The sequence below is a fragment of the Tursiops truncatus genome, chromosome 3, assembly GCF_011762595.2.
Source record: "Tursiops truncatus isolate mTurTru1 chromosome 3, mTurTru1.mat.Y, whole genome shotgun sequence".
Lineage (NCBI taxonomy): Eukaryota > Metazoa > Chordata > Mammalia > Artiodactyla > Delphinidae > Tursiops > Tursiops truncatus.
Window position 1 is genome coordinate 108919854 of NC_047036.1, and position 26007 is coordinate 108945860.

General features: G+C 39.4%; 1 protein-coding gene across 1 annotated transcript in view; it reads right to left on the reverse strand.

The window, feature by feature from the left end:
- Positions 1–26007, reverse strand: part of MEIKIN (meiotic kinetochore factor) — a 136223-nt gene that overhangs the window by 101714 nt on the left and 8502 nt on the right. The window contains exons 4-6 of the mRNA XM_073802485.1: positions 23023–23160; positions 15696–15815; positions 6155–6194 (exon numbers count right to left, since the gene is read on the reverse strand). Of these exons, the coding sequence (XP_073658586.1) occupies positions 6155–6194; positions 15696–15815; positions 23023–23160 (298 nt within the window). The remainder of the gene's footprint in view (positions 1–6154; positions 6195–15695; positions 15816–23022; positions 23161–26007) is intronic.

Below are 26007 nucleotides of genomic sequence, written 5' to 3' on the forward strand. Positions count from 1 at the left end.
CTGTCAAAATAGTACTTTCTTGCCCCTTTCAGGTGTATTCTGTTGCTTTTGTGGTATTCTCTGGCCTATAAGTAGTCATTTTTATTTTATTTTATTTTATTTTATTTATTTATTTTTTGCGGTACGCGGGCCTCTCACTGTTGTGGCCTCTCCCGTTGCGGAGCACAGGCTCCGGACGCGCAGGCTCAGCAGCCACGGCTCACGGGCCCAGCCGCTCCACGGCATGTGGGATCCTCCCGGACCGGGGCACGAACCCGTGTCCCCTGCATCGGCAGGCGGACTCTCAACCACTGCGCCACCAGGGAAGCCCAATAGACATTTTCAGGTAATAAAAAGCCCAGCATAATATCACAACACTAAACTCTTATTATCCAACTTAAACCTCTTCCTTTTCCCAACTGAGGTCTGATTTAGACTCATAGCCTGCAGTGAGGAAAGCAACCATCACTGTTTTTTTCCTCTATTTCTTGCTCTTTTTCCTTCCCCATTTGTTAACTACTCTTTAGGATCCTTTGGCATTGGAGTAGCAGGAAGGAACTGTAGGAAAGGTCTTTCTTAACTGATACTATTCTAATATGTCCTTGGTGCCCTTTGGGCATGACAGATAACCAAATGCTGACTCTTTCAAACCTTAAGTAGTTTTTTTAAAATAAATTTATTTATTTTATTTTTGGCTGCGTTGGGTCTTTGTTGCTGTGCACGGGCTTTCTCTAGTTGCAGCGAGTGGGGCCTACTTGCAGTGCGTGGGCCTCTCACTGCGGTGGCTTCTCTTGTTGCAGAGCACGGGCTCTAGGTGCGCAGGCTTCAGTAGCTGTGGCTTGCAGGCTCTAGAGTGCGGGCTCAGTAATTGTGGCGCACGGGCCTAGTTGCTCCGCGGCATGGGGGATCTTCCTGGACCAGGGCTCGAACCTGTGTCCCCTGCATCGGCAGGCGGATTCTTAACCACTGCGCCACCAGGGAAGCCCAAACCTGAAGTATTTTGAAGGGTTTGGTGATAGGATTTCCCTATCTCTGGGGCTGTCTCACTTGCTCTTTATGATGTCCTCAGCTTTTCAATTTGATGGTAAAATTTCCAGTCTCCTTCAGTCAAGTTTATTTTGTCCTTTCCAGGAAGTCGTATTTGGCATGATCCCTTTCAAGATGATCCCTTCTGTGGGATCTATGTCTGACGTCTGGGCAATATGCACAAATCTTTGCTGTGCCAAACTCTGAAAGTATTTCTAGTGTCCTCTTTATCAGCCATTCCAAAGCATCTAACAGACTTTCTTGCTTTTAGCTTTACCAGGTGTGAGTCAGAAACCAAATTCCAGGGAACATACGTTGAACTTTCCAAATGGATCTCTGGGAGCTTCTCTCTTGTGTTGAGGTGAGGGAGAAGTTTTCTCCTCTCCTTGCATATGACATCAATAACTCTTATCAAAGAAACATTCTTGATCATTTCATCCTCTCAGTGCATTCTTTGTCTTTTCTTAAATAGCTTAGAGATTGGTGATGGTCTAATGTTGAAAGAATTAGGTTTTGATCTCACTTATTACAAATTCTACATAGATGGTTCTACACAGAATAGGGGATGGGGGTAATTGTCATTTTTATTTTGTTCTCATCTATTAAGGTCAAACTCTAAGACTACATGAAAGCACATTTAACATCCTGCTACATTCCTCAAGGTCCTATTAACATATATAGATTAAGGCTTGTAGACAGAACCACAGAGTTTTACATGAATTATAGAGTTTTACTGTAAGAACTCATGTGACCTAAGATAGATCCCCCCTCTATGCCTTCCAGCCTAAAGGTTTATTGGAAAGATAAAGGGGACACAGGCTTAGGAAACAAGCAGTTAGACAATGGGGACTGACTTCTCTCCTTCAAGCCCAAAATCTGGAGGTGGGGGTAATAGGTGTGATGATGACATTAGAAGAGGTGAAGAGAAAGCCCAAAGTAGAGGGCATGTGCCAAACTCCCTGTTTAGAACTCTAGGAGAAAACATCCACACAAGGAGGAAACTCAACATAAAAATAAGAGCTTGGGATACTCAGGCAGAGAGGAGGCCTCAGCCCTCCTAAGAGTCCCTTAATTCCTGTATACTGTAAACTAGTTCTCAAGGTTCCACATACCAAAGGCAATGCAGAGAAGGTGGTCAAATTTAGAACCAAAATACCCGGCATAGGGCTGTTGTGTCTAGGTGAGTTTACCACGAAGGTTGTAGAAAGGCAACTAAGTCAAAGTCTGGATGGAGGACTTCAATGAGACTTAAGGGGTTTGGGGTGGCAATAAAAGCTAAGGTGAGGAAAAATCAGCAATGGAGGACTTCAGGCCCAAAATACAGCTGTAAGTTCATCAATGACTTTATCAGTAGAGTCCAGCCCAGGTATGAACTAGTCTTGAAACCTGCAGCACAAATCAGTAAAAATTCAGAGACAACTTGTGGATCCCAGACACCCTCAAGACCCAACTTCACCCCTCCCCCACCTCTGGCCTATACACCTATATTTAGGGTGACGATTTGTCCAAACTGGGACCTTTCTGAGAGTAAAAGGAAGCTCTATAAAAGATTATGTGAGAACAGCAGGCACACACTGGGACTGTCCCAGGCAAATCAAGAGGTATGATCATCCTCAGGAATATGGAGTGGGAGAAAATATGAAAGACTCAGCTTTTACCCAAAAGAGACTTTTACCTGGAAGTAACTGGATGGCATTAATAACTTTAACTCATCATTTCCCTGCTAAACAGGGGAGAAAGGTGATCAAAGCCCGTGAGAAGTTTAGATCAGTTATTTAAAAAAATAAATCAACAAAGCTATATTTTCTTAATAATTTAGCCTTAGAATTTTCGCTGTTGTTCACCAAGGAAGAATAATTCACCCAAGAATAACAGTCATTGATTTTCTTTTCTTCAGAAATTTCTCATCATTTAGATGCAAGCATAACTATAAGGAGCCTATCACACTAAAACTATTCTTTTCTCACTCTACACACTTTCCCAAGAGAACAACTATGCTTTCAGCCCAGAACCTTTCCCTTGCTTTCCAGGCTGGGATATACAAATGCCTGCTAGATATCTCCACTTCAAAGTGCTGTAGGTATTTCAGTGTTTTCCAGACCTGTCACTCCAACTCACTCTTGCTTTTCTATTTGTGTTCCTTCACGTAGTGAATGAGTCATCATTCATCCTGTTTCCTAAGTCAGAGGGCTGAGGGTCATCATGGACTCCATCTTCCTCTCTTAACCATCCAATCATTAACAACAGTTGATTATCACTCTTGAATTGTTCTCAAGTTTTCCTTCTAAGCAATCCTTGCCACTAAAGTTCAGGTCCCAATCATGCCTCACTTGGAATGACACAATAGTCATCCCTTCAATCTAATCACTCCTAATCCATCTTCTTCTTTGCTGCAAGAGTGATTGCACAAGACAGAAATATGATGCATATGTTTGTGAAGAGGTAGGATGATTGGCAAGAATTTTGGTTGGGTAATTAAAAATTCCACAGAAATTTTTGCTCAGCAGTTTATCAGTCCTTGCCCCCACACACTCAGCAACACAAAGTACCAATACTATAGATCCTCATCAAAGAAGACCACATTGTACTGTCTACCATTTAATTCTGGTAAAAAAAAAATCTGGTTATATCTATATCGCCTATTAAAAATCATATCTCCTTGGTTTGCTTGGTCCTAACTTTGTCTTTTTTAACAGATTTATTGATATAATTCACATACCATATAATTTACAAATTTAGAGTGTGTAATTCAATGTTTTTTAGTATATTCAGAGAGTTGTGCAACCACCATCACAGTCAATTTTAGAACATTTTCATCACCCCAGAAAGAAACCCTGTACCCACTAGCAGTCAATTCTCATTTCTTCCCAAACCCCCCCAGTCTTAGGCAATCATTAATCTGCTTTCTGTCTCTATAGATTTGTCTATTCTTGCTATCTTATATGAATGAAACCATAAAATATGTGGTCTTGTATGACTGGCTTCTTTCAGTTAGCGTAATATTTACAGGGTTCATCCATGTTTAGTGCATATCAGAATTTCACTTCTTTTTGCTGTTGAATAACATCCCATTACAGATAGACCATATTTTATTTATCTATTCATCAGCAGATGGATATTTGGATTGTTTCTACTTTTTGGCTGTTATGAATAAACTTGCTGTGAACATTCATGTACAAGTTTTTGTGTACACATAGTTTTCATTTCTCTTAGGTATGCAAAACTAGGACTGAATTGCTGGGTCACATTTGAAGGAGCTGCCAAACTATTTTCTAAAGCACCTTCGCTATTTAAAATTCTCATCAGCCATGTATGAGAGTTCCAACTTCTCCACATCCAAGACAATACTTGTTATCTGTCTCTTTGATTATAACCATCCGAGTGGGTGTGAAGTGGTATCTCAATGAAGTTGATTTGCATTTCCCGAATGGATAATGATATTAAGTATCTTTTCATGTGCTTATTGGCCATTTGTTTATCTTCTATGGAGAAATGCCTGTTCAGATGCTTTGTCCATTCTTTTTTTTTTTTTTTTTTTTTTTTGCAGTACGTAGGTCTCTCACTGTTGTGGCCTCTCCCGTTGTGGAGCACAGGCTCCGGACGCGCAGGCTCAGCGGCCATGGTTCATGGGCCTAGTCGCTCCGCGGCATGTGGGATCTTCCCGGACAGGGGCACGAACCCATGTCCCCTGCATTGGCAGGCGGACTCTCAACCACTGCGCCACCAGGGAAGCCCGCTTTGTCCATTTTTAAATCAGGTTATTTGTCCTTTTATTGTTGAGTTATAAGAGTTCTTTACATACTCTGCATACAATTCCCTTATTAGATATATGATTTGCAAATATTTTCTCCCATTGTGTATACTGTCTTTTCACTTTCGTGATGGTGTCTCCTGACTTTGTTTTTAAACTTGTATGAATTTTGTGTAAGTTCTTTCAACCTTTGAAGATTAGGTGTTAAAAAAAATCATTATATTTTCAGTCCTACTGAAAAGCTTTCATAGGCTCTCATCATATTCAGGAAAAATAAAAATACCAGCTCTTAAGGTATTCATGATCCAGAATGTGACCACCTCCTTGAACGTCTCTCTCATATACCTTACCCTTCAGTCTATATGCCCTAAGCCAAACTCATCTGCCCCTGGTAATACGTTTCTCCTCAGTCTTCCCCATCTTAATAAATGGCAACTCCACCCTTCCAGTTGCTCAAGCTAAAACCATGGTGTTAGCCTTGACTACTTTCATACTTCACCACTCAGTCCTTCAGTGGATCCTCTTAGTTCTGCTTTCAAAATATATCCAAAATCCTACTTCTCACTATCTCCCCTCTTGCCACTCTGGTCCATACTCCAATATTTCTTGCCCATATTAGGGCAGTAGTCTCCTAACTATAATTTCCCTAATTCCTTGCCTCATCATAGTCTATTCTCAACACAGCAGCTAGCATGATTCTTTTAAAACATAAGTCATATCATATCATCCTTCTAAACCCTTCAAAGACCTTCCAATTCACTTATATTTGACTAAAGTGCCTTATATGATCTGGCCTCTTGATTCTTCTCTCACTTTATCTCTTACCTCACTCCTCCTCCCTCACTTCACACCAGGAGCCCAGGCCTTCTTGCCTCGGGGCATGGCTCCAGCTATTCCCTCTACCTGGAATGCTCCTTTCTCCAATGAGTTACACAGCTTGCTCTGTCTCCTTCTTTAGGTCTCTGCTCAAATGCTGCCTTTTCAATGGTGAGTCTCGGACCACACCACTTAAAAGAGCAAATCTCTATCCCAATACTCCCTAGTTCCCTATTTTGTTTTATTTTTCTCCATAGCATTCATTACCATATAGCATGGTATAAATTTACTTGCTTATTTATTTATTGTCCATCTCCTCCAACTAGAATGTGGACTCAAAGAAGGCAGAGATTTTGTTTTTAATCAATTTTGTTCACTACAGCAATTAGATAGATAGACAGACAGATGGATAGTTAGCAAATATACCTCCAGCAATCAGAACAGTTCTGGTATACAGTGAGTCCTCAACAAACATTGAATAAACAAACATCTGAATTTGTGGGTTACCAATCATACTTGCTATATAACTATTAGTACACAAAGTTTTAAAAGCACAACAACTTTTAAAATGTTAGTTCTTACACTTTCCTATGGCATTTCTGATAGTCTTCTGAAGAGGTACCTAAGAAAGGGAAAAAAACAATCTATTAGAAATATAATTCAGGGGAGGGTAACCAAGATGGCAGAATAGAAGAATGTGGAACTCACCTCCCACAGCAAACACATCAAAAATACATATACATGTAGAACAATTCTCATGGAAAACTAACTGGAAACTGGCAGAAAAAACTCCTATACAACCAAAGCTGTGAGACAGATCTCCACATAACCGGGTGAGATGGAAGAAAACGGCACTGGGTCAGGACTTGTGCCCCTGGGAGAGATCTGTAAGGAAGAAAAGGTCCACATGGGTGGACCCTCGTCCTGGGGAGCAAGCAAGTCAAGCCCAACCTGGACATCACAGTCCTTGGGTCCTGGGCACAGGAGACAAGCACCCTGGCCTGCTGGGAAATCTGCTGAGACAGACAGAAGGGCTGAAAAAGCCTAGACTCTACCTTAAGGAGTACACACATTCTGGCTTGCTAACAATCAGGGCAAAGAGAACCTCATGTCACTTCTCAACCCAAAGGGGCAAGTACCCCAGCCCCACTCACTCCACACTATAGCCTGGTGTAGGTTCTGGGCAAAGACTTGATCTAGCTACCCAGAGACAGACCAGGGTGCCTGGGGTGTGATCCGGGTTGAGCTGTGGTGGGTACTGTCAGCGTGCGCATAGGGTGGCATCAAAAGAGTGTGCAGTGGTTAAGCCCTGAACTTCGAGCACATAGGCCCTGGGAGAGGGCTCCATCTAGCTACGCAGAGACCACCAAGAGGGCCTGGAATGTGATCTGGGTGGAGCCGTGGAGGCCATTGTCAGCACGCTCAGGAATACACGGTGGTTCGGCTCCCAGTGAGAGTGCCCTGGCTCCACCAATTCCACACCACACCTTAGTGGTAGATCTGGAGCAGGCAGGTCTTGGGAGAGGTCTGCTACAGAGGCAGCCCAGATCTCAGGAGGAAGCACAGCCACCTTAGTTCCTATATCCACAATGCCCTGACCGCCAGCCACAGCCTATGTCACACCAGAGCCTTGCACTATATCTGGGACAAATACAACAGAGAAAGGGACGCGAACTTAAGCAGCTGCTGAGCAGAATCACAGATGCCTACACAGGTGGCACACAGGTCCTCTGTGACTGAACAAGCCTCACTTGCTTTGGGACAGGGGACAGACTCAAGGGCAACAGAGCCTGATCAGACCCAACCCTCAGAGCTTCTAATCCAACAACTGGGGAGCAGACCTGCCTCTGACAAAGTGGTGACAGCCACTGAGCAGAGAGGAAGCCCTGCCTCACATTCTGCATAGGCTCTAGATACTCTAGCATGAACCACACCCCCTATCAAGGGGATAACAGCCAGAAAAACCTGAGGAAGGACATGGCTGGGGTCTATACCAAAACCAGCCTTTGCACCAAAACATGGGACACACACAGCCTGCACCAGGATGCTCCCACATAAAAACACCCTTTCAAGACCATAGTAGATAACTGTTTCTCTTAAATTAATAGAGACAAAGTTAAGTAAAATGAAAAGTCAGAGGAACTATTCCGAATTAAAAGAACAACGATCCTCTGTAAGAAAAAAACAATGAAACTGAGCTCACCAGTCTACTAGACCTTGAACTCAAAAAGGTGGTAATAAAAAGGCTAACATAATTAAGAAAGATTATTGATAAAAATGCAGATCACTGTAACAAGGAACTAGAAATTATAAAAATGAACCAATCAAAAGTGGACAATTCAATTACCAAGATAAAAGCCAATCTAGAAGCAATGAATAGCAAACTAAATGACACAGTAGAACAAATAAGTGATCTGGAAGATAGAATAATAGAAATCACCCAATCAGAACAGCAGATAAGCAACAGGGGTGCGGAGGGCAAAGCGGAGAGATTCCCGCACAGAGGATCGGTGCCAACAGGCACTCACCAGCCCTAGAGGCTTGTCTGCTTACCCGCTGGGGTGGGCGGGGGCTGGGAGCTGAGTCAGGCTACGGTCAGAGCGCAGGGAGAGGACTGGGGCGCAGGGAGAGGACTGGGGCGTGAACACAGCCTGAAGGGGTTAGTGCACCACAGGTAGCCGGGAGGGAGTCTGGGAAAAAGTCTGCACCTGCCGAAGAGGAAGAGACTTTTTCTTCCCTCTTTGTTTCCTGGTGCGTGAGGAGAGGGGATTAAGAGCACTGCTTAAAGGAGCTCCAGAGACGGGCGTGAGCCGTGGCTATCAGCGCGGACCCCAGAGACGGGCATGAGACGCTAAGGCTGCTGCTGCTGCCACCAAGAGCCTGTGTGCGAGCACAGGTCACTATCCACACCTCCCCTCCCGGAAGCCTGTGCAGCCCGCCACTGCCAGGGTCCCGTGATCCAGGGACAACCTCCCGGGGAGAACGCACAGCACGCCTCAGGCTGCTGCAACGTCACGCTGGCCTCTGCCATTGCAGGCTCGCCCGCATCTGTACCCCACCCTCCGCCAGGACTGAGTGAGCCAGAGCCCCTGAATCAGCGGCTCCTTTAACCCCGTCCTCTCTGAGTGAAGAACAGACACCCTCCGGCGACCTACACACAGAGGCGGGGCCAAATCCAAAGCTGAACCCCAGGAGCTGTGCGAACAAAGAAGAGTAAGGGAAATTTCTCCCAGCAGCCTCAACAGCAGCGGATTAAATCTCCACAATCAACTTGATGTACCTGCACCTGTGGAATACATGAATAGACACCGAATCATCCCAAATTGAGGAAGTGGACTTTGAGAGCAAGATTTATTATTTTTTCCCCTTTTCCTCTTTTTGTGAGTGTGTATGTGTATGCTTCTGTGTGAGATTTTGTCTGTATAGCTTTGCTTTCACCATTTATCACAGGGTTCTGTCCGTCCATTTTTGGTATTTTACTTTTTAAAAAACTTTTTTTCTTAATAATTATTTTTTATTTTAATAAATTTATTTTATTTTATCTTACTCTATTTTATTTTATTTTATCCTCTTTCTTTCGTTCTTTCTTTCTTTCTACTTTTTCTCCCATTTATTCTGAGCTGTGTGGATGAAAGGCTCTTGGTGCTCCAGCCAGGAGTCAGTGCTGTGCCTCTGACGTGGGAGAGCCAACTTTGGGACACTGGTCCACAAGAGACCTCCCAGCTCCACATAATATCAAATGGCAAAAATCTCTCAGAGATCTCCATCTCAACACAAACACCCAGCTTCACTCAACGACCAGCAAGCTACAATGCTGGACACCCTATGCCAAACAACTAGCAAGACAGGAACACAACCCCACCCATTAGCAGAGAGGCTGCCTAAAATCATAATAAGGCAACAGACACCCCAAAACACCACCAGACGTGGACCTGCCCACCAGGAAGACAAGATCCAGCCTCATCCACCAGAACACAGGCACTATTCCCCTCAACCAGGAAGCCTACACAACCCTCTGAACCAACTTTAGCCACTGGGGACAGACACCAAAAACAACGGGAAATACGAACATGCAGCCTGCAAAAAGGAGACCCCAAACACACTAAGATAAGCAAAATGAGAAGACAGGGAAACACACAGCAGATGAAGGAGCAAAATAAAAACCCATCAGACCTAACAAATGAAGAGGAAATAGGCAGTCTACCTGAAAAAGAATTCAGAATAATGATAGTAAAGATGATCCAAAATCTTGGAAATAGAATACAGAAAATGCAAGAAACATTTAACAAGGACCTAGAAGAACTAAAGAGGAAACAAGCAACAATTAACAACACAATAAATGAATAAAAAATACTCTAGAAGGGATCAATAGCAGAATAACTGAGGCAGAAGAACGGATAAGAGACCTGAAAGATAAAATAGTGGAAATAACTACTGCAGAGCAGAAAAAAGAATGAAAAGAACTGAGGACAGTCTCAGAGACCTCTGGGACAACATTAAACGCACCAACATTCGAATTCTAGGGGTCCCAGAAGAAGAAGAGAAAAAGAAAGGGACTGAGAAAATATCTGAAGAGATTATAGTTGAAAACTTCCATAATATAGGAAAGGAAATAGTTAATCAAGTCCAGGAAGCACAGAGAGTCCCATACAGGATAAATCCAAGGAGAAACATGCCAAGACACATATTAATCAAACTGTCAAAAATTAAATACAAAGAAAACGTATTAAAAGCAGCAAGGGAAAAACAACAAATAACACACAAGGGAATCCCCATAAGGTTAACAGCTGATCTTTCAGCAGAAACTCTGCAAGCCAGAAGGGACTGGCAGGACATATTTAAAGTGATGAAGGAGAAAAACCTGCAACCAAGATTACTCTACCCAGCAAGGAACTCATTCAGATTTGATGGAGAAATTAAAACCTTTACAGACAGGCAAAAGCTGAGAGAGTTCAGCACCATAAAACCAGCTTTACAACAAATGCTAAAGGAACTTCTCTAGGCAAGAAACACAAGAGAAGGAAAAGACCTACAATAACAAACAGAAAACAATTGAGAAAATGGGAATAGGAACATACATATCAATAATTACGATAAATGTAAATACATTAAATGCTCCCACCAAAAGACACAGACTGGCTGAATGGATACAAAAACAAGACCCATATATATGCTGTCTACAAGAGACCCACTTCAGACCTAGGGACACATACAGACTGAAAGTGAGGGGAAGGAAAAAGATATTCCATGCAAATGGAAACCAAAAGAAAGCTGGAGTAGCAATTCTCATATCAGACAAAATAAACTTTAAAATCAAGACTATTACAAGAGACGAAGAAGGACACTACATAATGATCAAGGGATCGATCCAAGAAGAAGATATAACAGTTGTATATATTTATGCACCCAACATAGGAGCACCTCAATACATAAGGCAAATACTAACAGCCATAGAAGGGGAAATTGACAGTAACACATTCATAGTAGGGGACTTTAACGCCCCACTTTCAACAATGGATAGATCATCCAAAATGAAAACAAATAAGGAAACACAAGCTTTAAATGATACATTAAACAAGATGGACTTAATTGATATTTATAGGACATTCCATCCAAAAACAACAGAATACACATTTTTCTCAAGCGCTCATGGAACATTCTCCAGGATAGATCATATCTTGGGTCACAAATCAAGTCTTGGTAAATTTAAGAAAATTGAAATTGTATCAAGTATCTTTTCCGACCACAACGTTATGAGACTAGATATCAATTACAGGAAAAGATCTGTAAAAAATGCGAACACATGGAGGCTAAACAATACACTACTTAATAATGAAGTGATCACTGAAGAAATCAAAGAGGAAATCAAAAAATACCTAGAAACAAATGACAATGGAGACATGACGACCCAAAACCTATGGGATGCAGCAAAAGCAGTTCTAAGAGGGAAGTTTATAGCAATACAGTCCTACCTTAAGAAACAGGAAACATCTCAAATAAAAAACCTAACCTTGCACCTAAAGCAATTAGAGAAAGACAAACAAGAACCCCCAAAGTTAGCAGAAGGAAAGAAATCATAAAGATCAGATCAGAAATCAATGAGAAAGAAATGAAGGAAACAATAGCAAAGATCAATAAAACTAAAAGCTGGTTCTTTGAGAAGATAAACAAAATTGATAAACCATTAGCCAGACTCATCAAGAAAAAAAGGGAGAAGACTCAAATCAATAGAATTAGAAATGAAAAAGAAGTAACAAATGACACTGCAGAAATACAAAGGCTCAGGAGAGATTACTACAAGCAACTCTATGCCAATAAAATGGACAACCTGGAAGAAATGGACAAATTCTTAGAAATGCACAACCTGCCAAGACTGAACCAGGAAGAAATAGAAAATATGAACAGACCAATCAACGCACTGAAATTGAAACGGTGATTAAAAATCTTCCAACAAACAAAAGCCAAGGACCAGATGCCTTCACAGGCCAATTCTATCAAACCTTTAGAGAAGAGCTAACACCTATCCTTCTCAAACTCTTCCAAAATATAGCAGAGGGAGGAACACTCCCAAACTCATTCTACGAGGCCACCATCACCCTGATACCAAAACCCGACAAGGATGTCACAAAGAAACAAAACTACAGGCCAATATCACTGATGAACATAGATGCAAAAATCCTCAACAAAATACCAGCAAACAGAATCCAACAGCACATTAAAAGGATCATACACCAGGATCAAGTGGGGTTTATTCCAGGAATGCAAGGATTCTTCAATATACACAAATCAATGAACGTGATACACCATATTAACAAATTGAAGGAGAAAAACCATATGATCATCTCAATAGATGCAGAGAAACCTTTCAACAAAATTCAACACCCATTTATGATAAAAACCCTGCAGAAAGAAGGCATAGTGGGAACTTTCCTCAACATAATAAAGGCCATATATGACAAACCCAGAGCCAGCATCATCCTCAATGGTGAAAAACTGAAAGCATTTCCACTAAGATCAGGAACAAGACAAGGTTGCCCACTCTCACCACTCTTATTCAACATAGTTTTGGAAGTTTTAGTCACAGCAATCAGAGAAGAAAAGGAAATAAAGGAATCCAAATCGGAAAAGAAGAAGTAAAGCTGTCACTGTTTGCAGATGACATGATACTATACACAGAGAATCCTAAAGATGCTACCAGAAAACTACTAGAGCTAATCAATGAATTTGGTAAAGTAGCAGGATACAAAATTAATGCACAGAAATCTGTGGCATTCCTATACACTAATGATGAAAAATCTGAATGTGAAATCAAGAAAACACTCCCATTTACTACTGCAACAAAAAGAATCAAATACCTAGGAATAAACCTACCTAAGGAGACAAAAGACCTGTATGCAGAAAATTATAAGACACTGATGAAAGAAATTAAAGATAATACAAATAGATGGAGAGATATACCATGTTCTTGGATTGGAAGAATCAACATTGTGAAAATGACTATACTACCCAAAGCAATCTACATATTCAAGGCAATCCCTATCAAACTACCACTGGCATTCTTCACAGAACTAGCACAAAAGATTTCACAACCTGTATGGAAACACAAAAGACACCGAATAGCCAAAGCAATCTTGAGAACGAAAAACAGAGCTGGAGGAATCAGGCTCCCTGACTTCAGACTATACTACAAAGCTACAGTAATCAAGACAGTATGGTACTGGTACAAAAACAGAAATATACATCAATGGAACAGGATAGAAAGCCCAGAGATAAACCAAGCACATATGGTCACCTTATCTTTGATAAAGGAGGCAGGAATGTACAGTGGAGAAAGGACAGCCTCTTCAATAAGTGGTGCTGGGAAAACTGGACAGGTACATGTAAAAGTATGAGATTAGAACACTCCCTAACACCATACACAAAAATAAGCTCAAAATGGATTAAAGACCTAAATGGAAGGCCAGAAACTATCAAACTCTTAGAGGAAAACATAGGCAGAACACTCTATGACATAAATCACAGCAAGATCCTTTTTGACCCACCTCCTAGAGAAATGGAAATAAAAACAAAAATAAACAAATGGGACCTAATGAAACTTCAAAGCTTTTGCACAGCAAAGGAAATCATAAACAAGACCAAAAGACAACCCTCAGAATGGGAGAAAATATTTGCAAATGAAGCAACTGACAAAGGATTAATCTCCAAAATTTACAAGCAGCTCATGCAGCTCAATAACAAAAAAACAAACAACCCAATCCAAAAATGGGCAGAAGACCTAAACAGACATTTCTCCAAAGAAGATATACAGACTGCCAACAAACACATGAAGGAATGCTCAACATCATTAATCATTAGAGAAATGTAAATCAAAACTACAATGAGGTATCACCTCACACCAGTCAGAATGGCCATCATCAAAAAATCTAGAAACAATAAATGCTGGAGAGGGTGTGGAGAAAAGGAAACCCTCTTGCACTGTTGGTGAGAATGTAAATTGATACAGCCACTATGGAGAACAGTATGGAGGTTCCTTAAAAAACTAAAAATAGAACTACCATATGACCCAGCAATCCCACTACTGGGCATGGACCCTGAGAAAACCATAATTCAGACAGAGTCATGTACCACAATGTTCAGTGCAGCTCTATTTACAATAGCCAGGAGATGGAAACAACCTAAGTGTCCATCATTGGACGAATGGATAAAGAAGATGTGGCACATATACACAATGGAATATTACTCAGCCATAAAAAGAAAGGAAATTGAGTTATTTGTAGTGAGCTGGATGGACCTAGAGTCTGTCATACAGAGTGAAGTAAGTCAGAAAGAGAAAGACAAATACCGTATGCTAACACATATATATGGAATCTAAGAAAAAAAAATGTCATGAAGAAACTAGGGGTAGGACAGGAATAAAGACACAGACCTACTAGAGAATGGACTTGAGGATATGGGGAGGGGGAAAGGTAAGCTGTGACAAAGTGAGAGAGAGGCATGGACATATATACACTACCAAACGTAAGGTAGATAGCAAGTGGGAAGCAGCCGCATAGCACAGGGAGATCAGCTTGGTGCTTTGTGACCGCCTGAGGGGTGGGATAGGGAGGGTGCAGCGAGGGAGACATAAGAGGGAAGAGATATGGCAACATATGTATATGTATAACTGGTTCACTTTGTTATAAAGCAGAAACTAACACACCATTGTAAAGCAATTATACTCCAATAAAGATAAAAAAAAAAAAGAAAATCACCATGAGATGAACACCACAGTAAGAACTGTGGCAATCAAGTTCTTCTGATGAATGGTAATATCAGTGAATGAAAGTTTGAGGAGAAACAGGACTTACGGAGTCTCAAACTATCTTTTTCTAGGTATTTATTAACTACAGAGGGAAACTAGTAACTTTACAGTGGAGAAAACCAGCAGATACCACCTTAATTAAGTGAAGTTTAACATCACCAATAAGAAGATATATGTACTGACATTAAGAATTCCTTAATACATCATTTCTGTGGTGTTCTTATCAAAAATTGCATAATTTCTTTCCTATCATGAGAAAACACTAGACAAATTCAAACTGAGGGACATTCTAGAAAATAACTGATCAGTAATCTTCAAAAGTATCAAGCTTATGAAAGACAAACACTGAGCATCTGTCACAGATCTCAGTAGACTAAGGGAGAAATAACAATCTAATTCAATGTAGGATCCTAGATAGGATCTTGAAACAGAAGAAAAGACGTTAGTGGAAAAACTGGTGAAACGTGAATAAAGTCTGTAGTTTAGTTAACAGTTTAATACCAATGTTAATTTCCTGATTATCACCATTGTATTACGATTGTATAAGATAATATTTCAGAAAGCTGGATGCGAGGTATATGGGAACCCTTAGTATTACTTTTGCAACTTTTCTTCAAGTCTAAAATTCAAAATAAATGTTTTAAGAAAGTAAACCCATATGTACTTAAGCTACTTACTATTAGTCAGATATGATGTGGAGCCAAAGGTAATCCTAATCAATGAATTTAGCTTAGAAATCATTCAAAAGAAAAAGTACTTTGCTTTTCCAATATAGACAAGGGTTTCCTCTTGTGATACGAGGAAAAAGAATGTGAAACTTACCTAAAATTGCAGAGAGGTTTGAAAACTGTAGTGCCTTCTGTATCGGTACTGCTTTACTGGTGTCCAAAAGAGTGGAATTCTTACACAGCAAGTTTTCTTCCAACATGGGACACTCCCAATCTAAAAAAGCAGGGAGAAATGGCACAAAATTTTGAACAACAGCACAGAAGTGGCAGATTATCTTTTTCTCCTCAACTTAGGTCCCCAGCCATACCAAGCTACAGTAGTTGAAGAAAGTTTGGGTGAGACAGAGAAAAAAAGACAAGCCTTGACGGCATCAGGATATTAAATAATCTTTGGGCTTCTGCAGTCCCCTAACACTCTTATTTCCTTTTACCCACCTCCTTCCCATTGTCCTCATACTATTATATCACATATTTAGTTAGGCCAATATTCAATATAGACATAATGATGATAAACTGCCATAAAAATCTTAATTTTTACTCTTGTGGTATATACCATGACCACCTTTTGTTTTTCCTGGAGTCAATAAAAGTCTTGTTTGTTTAGTTTTCTCTGTATTTTTCATCTATTTAATCCTAAACTCTACCGAATTGTATAAATCCATTCTGTTTATTCCATCCTCAGATGTTCTGAAATTTCATAATGTTTTGTCTTGGTGTTTTTCATCTATTGTGCTAGGCACAGTATGGCCCTTTTAATCCAGAAATCATATTCTTTAGCTCTAGAAAGTGTTCTGTAATTGTATCTCTGATAATTTTCTTCCTTCTGTTTATTTCATTATCTTTTTCTGGAACTCCTATTGTTTGATATTAGATTTCATATATTGCTTCTCTAACTTACCTTTTTTCTCCATTTTTTGTGTTTTCCTCCTGACTTTTTTTTTTTCTGGGAAATCTCCTCAACTTATCTTCTAATCCTTCTATTGAGTTTTCCATTCTACTACTGCATTTAATTTGTTCTCTGAATATTCACCCCCCTTTTTTTCCCACAGCATCCTATTCCTATTCAATGGATGCAATATACATTTTTTTTATCTCAGTGAAGGTTTTTTTTTCCCAGTATCTTCCTTGTATTCCTATTTCTGCTTGGTTTCTTCTCTTATTTTTAATTTTATTATGGTGGGAACACTTAACAGAAGACATACCCTCAAATTTGTAAGAGTGCAATAGAGTATTGTTAACTGTAGGCACAGTGCTGTGCAGCAGATTTCTAGAACTTATTCATCTTGCATAACTGAAATTATACCTGTTGAATAGCAACTCCCCACACCCCTTTCTTCCTGGGCCCTGGCAACCAACATTCTACTCTCTACTTCTATGAATTTGACTTCTTTAGATATCTCATACAGGTGGAATCATATAGTATTTTTCTTCCTGTGACTGGCTTATTTCACTTACCATGGTGTCCTAAAAGTTCTTCTATAGTGTTGCATATAGCAGGATATCCTTTTTTTTTTTTAACATCTTTACTGGAGTATAATTGCTTTACAATGGTGTGTTAGTTTCTGCTTTATAACAAAGTGAATCAGCTATACATATACATATATCCTGATATTCCTTTTTTTTTAAGGCTGAATAATATTCCATTGTATGCATATACCATATTTTCTTCCTCCATTCATCCCTCAATGGTCACTTAGGTTGTTTCCACATTGGGTTATTGTGAAAAAGGCTGCAATGAACACGGGAGTGCAAATGTATCTTCTAGGTCCTGACTGCAATTAGTTTGAATAAACACTCAGAAGTGGGATTGGTGGATCATATATGGTAGTTCTACTTCTAATTTTTTGAGTAACTGCCATACGGTGTTCCATTGCAGCTTCACTATGTTATTACATTCCCATCAACAGTGTAGAAGGGTGTCCAGTTTCTCTATATCCTTGCCAACACTTCTTTTTTTTAAAATAATAACCATCCTAAGAGTTGTGAGGTGATATCTCACTATGGTCTTGATTTGCGTTTCCCTAATGGTTAGTGATCTTTTCATATACCTGTTGGCAATGTGAATGTCTTCTTTAGGGGAAATGTCTATTCAAGTTCTTTGTCATTTTTTAATCAGGTTATTTGGATTTTTTTTTCCTTTTGAATTGTGGGAGTTTCCAATATATTTTGGATATTAATCCCTTATCAGATATGTGGTTTGCAAATATTTTCTCCCTTTTTATAGGTTGCCTTTTCACCCTGTTGATTGTTTCTTCTTCTGTGCAGAAGCTTTTTAGTTTTATCAAGGCTCACTTGTCTAATTTTGCTTTTGTTCCCTGTGCTTTTGGTGTCACATAAAGAAATAACTGCCAAGACCAATTGCCATGAAGATTTTCCCCTATGTTTTCTTCTAGGAGTTTTACAGTTGCTGTTCTCACGTTTAAGTCCTTACTACATTTTGAGTTGACTTTTCTGTATGATATAAGGTAAGGGTCCAATTTCATTCTTTTGTATCTGGATATCCAGTTTTGCCAACATCATTTGTTGAAGAGACTATTTCTCCCACATTGTGTATTCTTGGCACTCTTGTGAAAGATCAGGTGACCATATATTTATGGATTTAGTTTTGGGCCCTATATTCTGTCCTACTGGTCTACATGTCTGTATTGCCAGTACTATAATGTTATATTTACTGTAGCTTTGCAATATATTGATACTTTGAAATCAGTTAAGTGTTGATTTTCTGTCCAAATGTTCTATCCATTATTACAAGTGGGGGTACTGAAGTCTCCTACTGTGATTGTATTGATGCCTATTCCTACCTTCATTTCTGTCAGTGTTTGCCTCATATGTTAGTTAGGTGTTCTGATGTTGCGTGAATATTTATTCATAATTGTTACGTGTTCCTGATGAACTGATCCTTATATAATTATATAACATCCTTCTTTGTCTCTTATAATAGTTATTGACTTAAAGTCTATTTTTATCTGATATAAGTATAGCCCCTCCTGCTCTCTTTTGGTCACCATTTGCACGGAGTATCTTTCCCCACCCATTTATTTTCAGTCCATGTGTGTCCTTAAATCTAAAATGAGTCTTTTGTAGACAGCATATGGCTGGATTTTTTTTCAATCTATTCAGCCACTCTTTGTCTTTTGATTGGGTTTAATCCATTTATAGTTACAGTAATTACTGATAGAGAAGGACTATTACAATTTTGTTGTTTTCTGTTTTGTAGTTCTTTTGCCTCTCTTTCCTCTTTTGCCATGTTCCTTTGTCTTTCACTGATTCTTTTATGTTGATATGCTTTGACTCCTTTCTATTTTTCTTTTGTGTCTCCTCTATACATATTTTGTGTGTGTGTGGTTACCATGGGGCTTACATAAAACATAGTTTAAACGGTCTACTTTAAGCTGATAACAATTTAACAAAAACTCTACACTTTTACTTCACCCCTCAAACACACTTTGCAATACTGATGTTACAATTTACATCCTTTTATATGGTGTATCCATTAACATATTTTTATAGTCATATTTAATACTTTTGTCATTTAACTTTTATACTAGAATTAAGTGATTTATATGTCACTGTTATAGTATTAGTATATTTGTCTATATACTTACCAGTGAGTTTTATACTTTCATATGCTTTTATGTTGCTGTTTTAGAGTCCTTTGTTTCAACTTGAAAAACTCCCTCTAGCATTTCTTGTAAGGCAGGTCTAGTGATGATTAACTCCTTCAGCTTTTGTTTGTCTGGAAAATTCCTTATCTTCTCTTCATTTCTTAAAGACAGCTTTGCTGGTTAGAGTATTGTTGGTTGACAGTTTTTTTCTTTCAGCACTTTGTCTATAAAATTCCACTCCCTTCTTGCCTGCAAGGTTTCTCCTGAGAAATCCGCTGATAGTCTAATGGGGTCCCCTTGTACATATCAAGTCACTTTTTTAGTTGCTGCTTTCAAAATTCTCTTTTTGTCTTTGACTTTTGACAATTTGATTATGTGCACCCATGTGAATTTCTTTGGTTCATCTTATTTGAGGTTTGTTGGGGTTCCTAGGTCTGGATGTAGATTTCCTTCCCCAGACTTAGGAAGTTTTCAGCCACCATTTCTGTGAAAAAGCCTTCTGGCCCTTTCTCTTTCCCTCCCTTCCTACCTCCCTTTTCCCTATGGGACTCCCACAATCCATATACTGATCTGTTTTCTTAACAGAAATCTCAAACTTTCTTCATTCTTTTATATTCTTTTTCCTTTTTGCTCCTCTGATTGGATAATTTCAAATGACTTATCTTTGAGTTTGCCGATTCTTTCTTCTGCTTGATCTAGTCCAATCTCTTTTACTGGGTTTTTAAAATTCATTTACTGTTTTGCTCAGCTCTAAGATTTCTTTTTGGTTAACTTTTTTCCCTATCTCTTTCTTAAAATTCTCACTTTCTCTGTGCATTGTTCTCCTGAGCTCTTTATGAACATTTGTTGAACATCTTTATGACAATTATTTTGAATTCTCTGTCAGGTAGTTCATATATTTCCATTTAATTAGGGTCAGTTTCTGGAGCTTTATCTTATTCCCATTTTTTGGACCATGTTTCGCTGTTTCTTTTTCTTTAATGATTTGTGTTGGTATCTGCACATTAGAAAAAACAGCCACCTCTCCCAGTCTTCACAGATAGGTGTCGTACAGAAGACCTTCACCAATCTTCCCAACCAGAGATTCTGGGATCCTCTCAAACCTTCTTGCCAGTTCAAACCACAGTCTTTGTTCTTAGTGCCCATGAGGAATCTAGGATACACCAAGTCCCATCAGTGCTCCAAGACAGATGAGACAAAAACTATTCCTTTGAGCAGCCCCCGGAAATGTTGGAATGTTGGACACAGTCCAACTCTTTCCTGCTCCAGAGAGAAGCTGGGATCTAGTGAATGTTTTTATGCTAGGACAAAATACTATCTTTGTTTCAGCACCCATCAGACTTCTAGAGTATGTCAGGTCCCATCAGCCCTCTGAGGCAGATAAGACAGTAGGCAATTCTTTGACTATTCCCAGAAAATTGAGAACTTTTGACACATGCTTCAGTCCTTTCCCTCCCTCCCTAGGGAGAAGCTGGAAGCTGAAGGTTTCCTGCCAACCTGTGCTGGGGGTGTGAATTATGGTGAAAGCGTGTCTTGAATTTTCCTACTGGCTTCTCTGGGTGTGGTGGGGGCTGAGTTAGGTCTTTGTTGCTGCGTGCGGGCTTTCTCTAGTTGCGTCAAGTGGGGGTTACTCTTCTTTGTTGTGGTGCACGGGCTTCTCATTGTGGTGGCTTCTCTTGTTGCTGAGCATGGGTTCTAGGTGTGCGGGCTTCAGTAGTTGTGGCTTGCAGGCTCTAGAGCACAGGCTCAGTACTTGTGGCACAAGGGCTTGGTTGCTCCGCAGCACGTGGGATCTTCCCGGATCAGGGATCGAACCCGTGTCCCCTGCATTGGCAAGTGGATTCTTAACTACTGTGCCACCAGGGAAGTCCTTCCTACTGCCTCTGATGTGACTGGTCTCAAGCTTGCCTGGGGTGCAGGAGCCCCTCAACTAGTTTTTAGATTTCTCACAAAGGGAATTAGTCCATGTATTGTTGTTGAATTGGTGTGTCCCTGGGGGAAGGCAGGTCTAGGGTTTCCTATTCCAACACCTTACTGACTCACTACCATATTTCGCTTTGTTCTGATCTCTATGTTTTATGTTAGAGGGTTTTCTCAGAAGTCTAGTAGTCCTTGGCTCTCTGGGGGCCCTAAATGGCTAAGTGGGATCTCTATGGCTTAGTTGGGGCTTGTCACATAGGCAGCTTCACTGTAGGGTTCTTGTCAGTTTCATTGAAGGACTACTGAGGCCAGTATCTTTAGATACTTTCTTTAGGGTTGCTCAGATTTCTCAGGAAAAAACCTTCCATTCCCTTGCCTGAAAGTTTCAATTCTGGGTGCTAGCATTCTGGAAGCTGAACAGAGTAATGAGCTGTTGGGTTAGGATGAGAATAGGCACTGGGTGAGCAAGTACCACAATTTGGAATGTACACTTGCATTTAATTCCCCCTTTCTGCATTCACTACAGTATCTGAAGCAGTTGGTTTTTTCTGTATAATAAATAACACTGAAATGCCACTAGCATAAAATGAAAGTATTTATTTCTTATACTCATGTCTACTGTTTGGCTCAAGCAGCTCTGCTTTAGATTATATGGGTCTGCTGATCAGCTGGAGCAGCTCTCTGAAGTCTGCAGTCTGCCTGGGGCTATCCTGCTCTGTATCTCTTATTCTGGAGTCCCACAGGAGAGGTAAAAGCTAATTAGGATATACATGTGGTCCCTGACTTATAATAGTTCAACTTACAGTTTTTTCCATCATAAGTGGAAGAAGATCTGTATTCGTCTCACGATGGCAAAAGGATAAGAGGACAAGCCCAATCATGTATGCACATATCAAAAGTTTGTTTATGTATCACTCACTGATATCCTATTGCCCAAAGTAAGTCATATGGTCAACTCCAAAGCAAAAGAGTGAGAAAGTACACTTCATCCACTATGAGGCTATGACAAGGGTATGGCTATATAATACTACTACAGGGGAATGAGTAATTGGGACTAACATTTCAAAATACCATGCTATCCCTGCTATTAACAGTGCGTAGTATCCTCCAGTCCAGAGTCCCTCTGTTTCAAAACATCCCAAAGAATAAATCTCCAGACTCCATTTGAGTAGGAAAGGAGAAGTCACCACATCTTTTGTGTTTCGGACACAGCTTTTTACAAGTATTTTACAAGCCACATTGAAAACTTTTCTGGGATACTATGGTATTGTACAAACTAACTTGTTTCTGGGGTATTCTCATTGTTGATTTAGGACTCAGTTTTTTCAATTCTGCTTTATCAGACCATTTGCTCTCTAGCTTTCCAAACTTTATGCTTTATTCTTCCCCATTCTCTTTACTCTTATGTGCTTACGTCTTTTTAAAAAAGCCATTGCGCAAAGTTGTGGAGGAAGGCATGTGTTCAATATGCATCATTAACCAAAGGCTCTTAATTATACATATACTAAATGTAAATAACTGTTAATTTGGAGAAAAAATTCAGACAGGGAGATGGTCTAGTCAAGCTTTTAGTTATTGAAAAGTAAGAGAAGTATAGGAAGTAAAAGATAGCCCATCGTTCAAGAGAACAAGTATACATATGTTATGTGCAAAACTGTTTACTAACTGGATATGTATTACATATAAGTGCTAATCTTTTCATCCTTCCCTGATCTGAGGGCTTTTGATCTATAGTCCTATGTGACTGAGCATGGAACACAATGGATAGTGGGCAGAAGAAGGTTTTGGTGGAAAAGAAGTATACCTCCTCAAAAGGAACATTATTCATTGCAGGATTTGTGGACAAAGGAGCAATTTCTATAGTAGAGCAACTTAAGGTTGAAATTATTTTCTCACCTAAATAATCTGATCCTCTGAAGAGTTCAGGCGATGGGAAGCTACTTAAACTCTCTTCAAAAGTCTTGTGTTCTGTATAAGAGTCTGTGATTGAGTAACTTAGAAGAGAGCTAGAAATATCATGCTGTAAACTTAGTCCTGTAGAATAAACAAACAAACAAAAAGGGTAAAATGTTTCAATAGTAAACAGATTCAAAATCCTAAGAATTCAAAGTTGTAGAAATGTACGTGCAGTTATATACTAATAATGTAAAATTACACATACAACTGAAAAGGCATACTATTGTACACAATCTTAAATTGTACTTCAATCTGAGAAAATAATTCTGTTTTTGATATGGAGAAAATGCACTATAAATCTTTTCCATTGTTTTTCAAAGTTTTATAATTTATTCCTTCCCTACTTTGGTTCAGTTATAATTCTTGGCTCAAAAATGCAAGTTTTATCAACTATACTTCAATAAAAAATAAATATAAATAAATAAAATGTATACTTAATTTTTTTTTTTTTTTTTTGGCAGTACGTGGGCCTCTCACTGTTGTGGCCTCTCCCGCTGCGGAGCAACAGGCTCCGGATGCGCAGGCTCAACAGCCATGGCTCATGGGCCCAGCCGCTCCGTGGCATATGGGATCTTCCCGGACCGGGGCACGAACCCGTGTCCCCTGCATCGGCAGGCGGACTCTCAACCACTGCGCCACCAGGAAAGCCCTATACCTAATTTTTTAAATGCAAGTTTTATATATAAGTAACCCAATAACTGTAAGCTAACTAGCTGAGAAGAAGAAACGGTGATTCTAGTTATTCCATAAAAAACAATGAGCATAAACATAGACTCAAAGGAACACAGATCAAAGGAATTGAACAGAGAGCCCAGAAATAGACTCACACATATACGAGTAACTGACTTTTGACCAAGATGCAAAGGCAATTCAGTGGAGAAAGGATATTCTTTTAAACAAATTATGTTGGAACTGGATATCCATATGCAAAAGCAAAACAAAACAACTTGCATTCATACCTTCCATCATATAAAAAATTAACTCTAAATGCATCATGATTCTAAATGCAAATCCTAAAACTACAGAACTTTTAGAAAAAAACAGAGGAGAAAATCTTCATGACACTGAGTTAGGCAAAGATTTCTTTGATATAACACTAAAAGGATGATTCATAAAACGACAGCAGTGATAAACTGGACTTCATCAAATTTTAAACCTTTTATTTGAAAGAGATGGTTAAGGTGAGAAGACAAGCCATAGATTAGGAGAAAACATTTGTAAATGGACTGGAATCCAAAATATAAAGAACTCCTAAAACTCAGGAATAAGAAAACAAACATCTCAGTAGGAAATTGGGGTAAGTATCTGAACAGAAAATCTCCCAGAATCAGAGGTCTTAAAGTCATCCCTGTGAGAGTAGCCTAGAATGAAAACTTTTCTAATAAATGACAGGGATAGAACTTAGTATTTATTTGAAGAACCAGAAGATTTAGTAAGGAAAGGGAAAATATACTCTGCTATAGTCAGTCAGCATTTATCAAACACTTCTAACATGATAAAACAGAGGTCAACGCTAATAGAAACTGGAGGGGTGTGGGGTAAGGGATGAAAGGAGAGCATTACTCTGAAAACCCATTATCTTCTGCCCTGCCCTATCTATACCTATCTCTGCTCATCCATTACCTACCTGATACAACTAACTCTTTATCCTTCCCATTTTGACCTCACCACACCCTTCTCTTCCACTCCAACCCCCTCCTTAAAGTTGACAATTGTTTCCTACCTGGCCACCTCCTCCAGCCACCAGTGCAACACTTAAATTGACTGACTCAAGCTACCATCCTTCACCTCCTCAGATGTCAGAGGTAAATTATGCCTCTAAGTATCTTTTGCTTCCCCTACTTCAGCTGCCCTAGAGTGTCCTTCCCTGTCCTTGCTACTTTTTACTTTTCTCACTCTGTCTTCATCCTTCTCACTGACATGTTGCTACATCTCTTGTGCCTTCCACCTCTCAAAATTCCATGAATACCACTCTCAGGAGAGCTAACCCTTCCACCAAACCCCAGAACTCAAGCCAGCCTTGGAAATTAGGAAAGCCCTGTACTCACCATCTAGGTAGTTTGGTAGAGAAAAGAATAAACAAATGTTCCTGGTTATAACAGTAGAAGGTTGTTTCTGGTGTCACAAGTTAGAAATGTAAATACACTTAGAATTACATGTATATCAAATTATACCATACATTTAAAAAAGTCAAATAGTTCTACAAGGCTTTTATCAAAAACCTCTTGTTTCATAACCCCCATAATGAAACAACTGTTTTCAACCCTATTAACTCTATTGTTTCTTTTAATATCTTCCTTTATATTTTTAAATTAAATGTATTCAATGATTCTATCATTATGACTGCTTAAATATATTTAGAGCTGAGCCATGTACTATGAGCTATATTATTTATATCGCCTTTTTTGCTACAAGTTTTTGTTTTTCCTTTGAGTTATTGATAACCTAATTTTTAATTAGTTTTCTAAGCACCCATTTCATCCCAACTTTTTGCAAAAGTGTAAATTTCCTCTCAAAAAATTTTTTAAATGCCACGTTATCTATCAGTTCTTTTCTTTTCTTTCCTTCCTTCCTCCTTCCCTGCCTCTCTCTCTCTCTCCTCCTCTTTCTTTCCTTCTTTTTGTTTTTCTCTTTTTTAAAAAAATATTGCTACTGGAGATCTCAATATACTTGCTCAAATTTGGACTGGTTATCCTCTAGACATGCTGCACACATGTATTCCCGGGATTTCCCTTTACCATGATCCTAAGAAATTCTTTCACATATTTTATGTATTAGAGCCTCTGACTTCTGGATCTCATGATTTCTTCTTTATTGATTTACTTTCTGGTTTTGCTGGAGCATCTTCTTCATTTCCTGAGAAAAGGTGCATGGAAGACCTGTCTAAAAAATTTCTTTATACTATCTTCACACTTGAGTGATTGT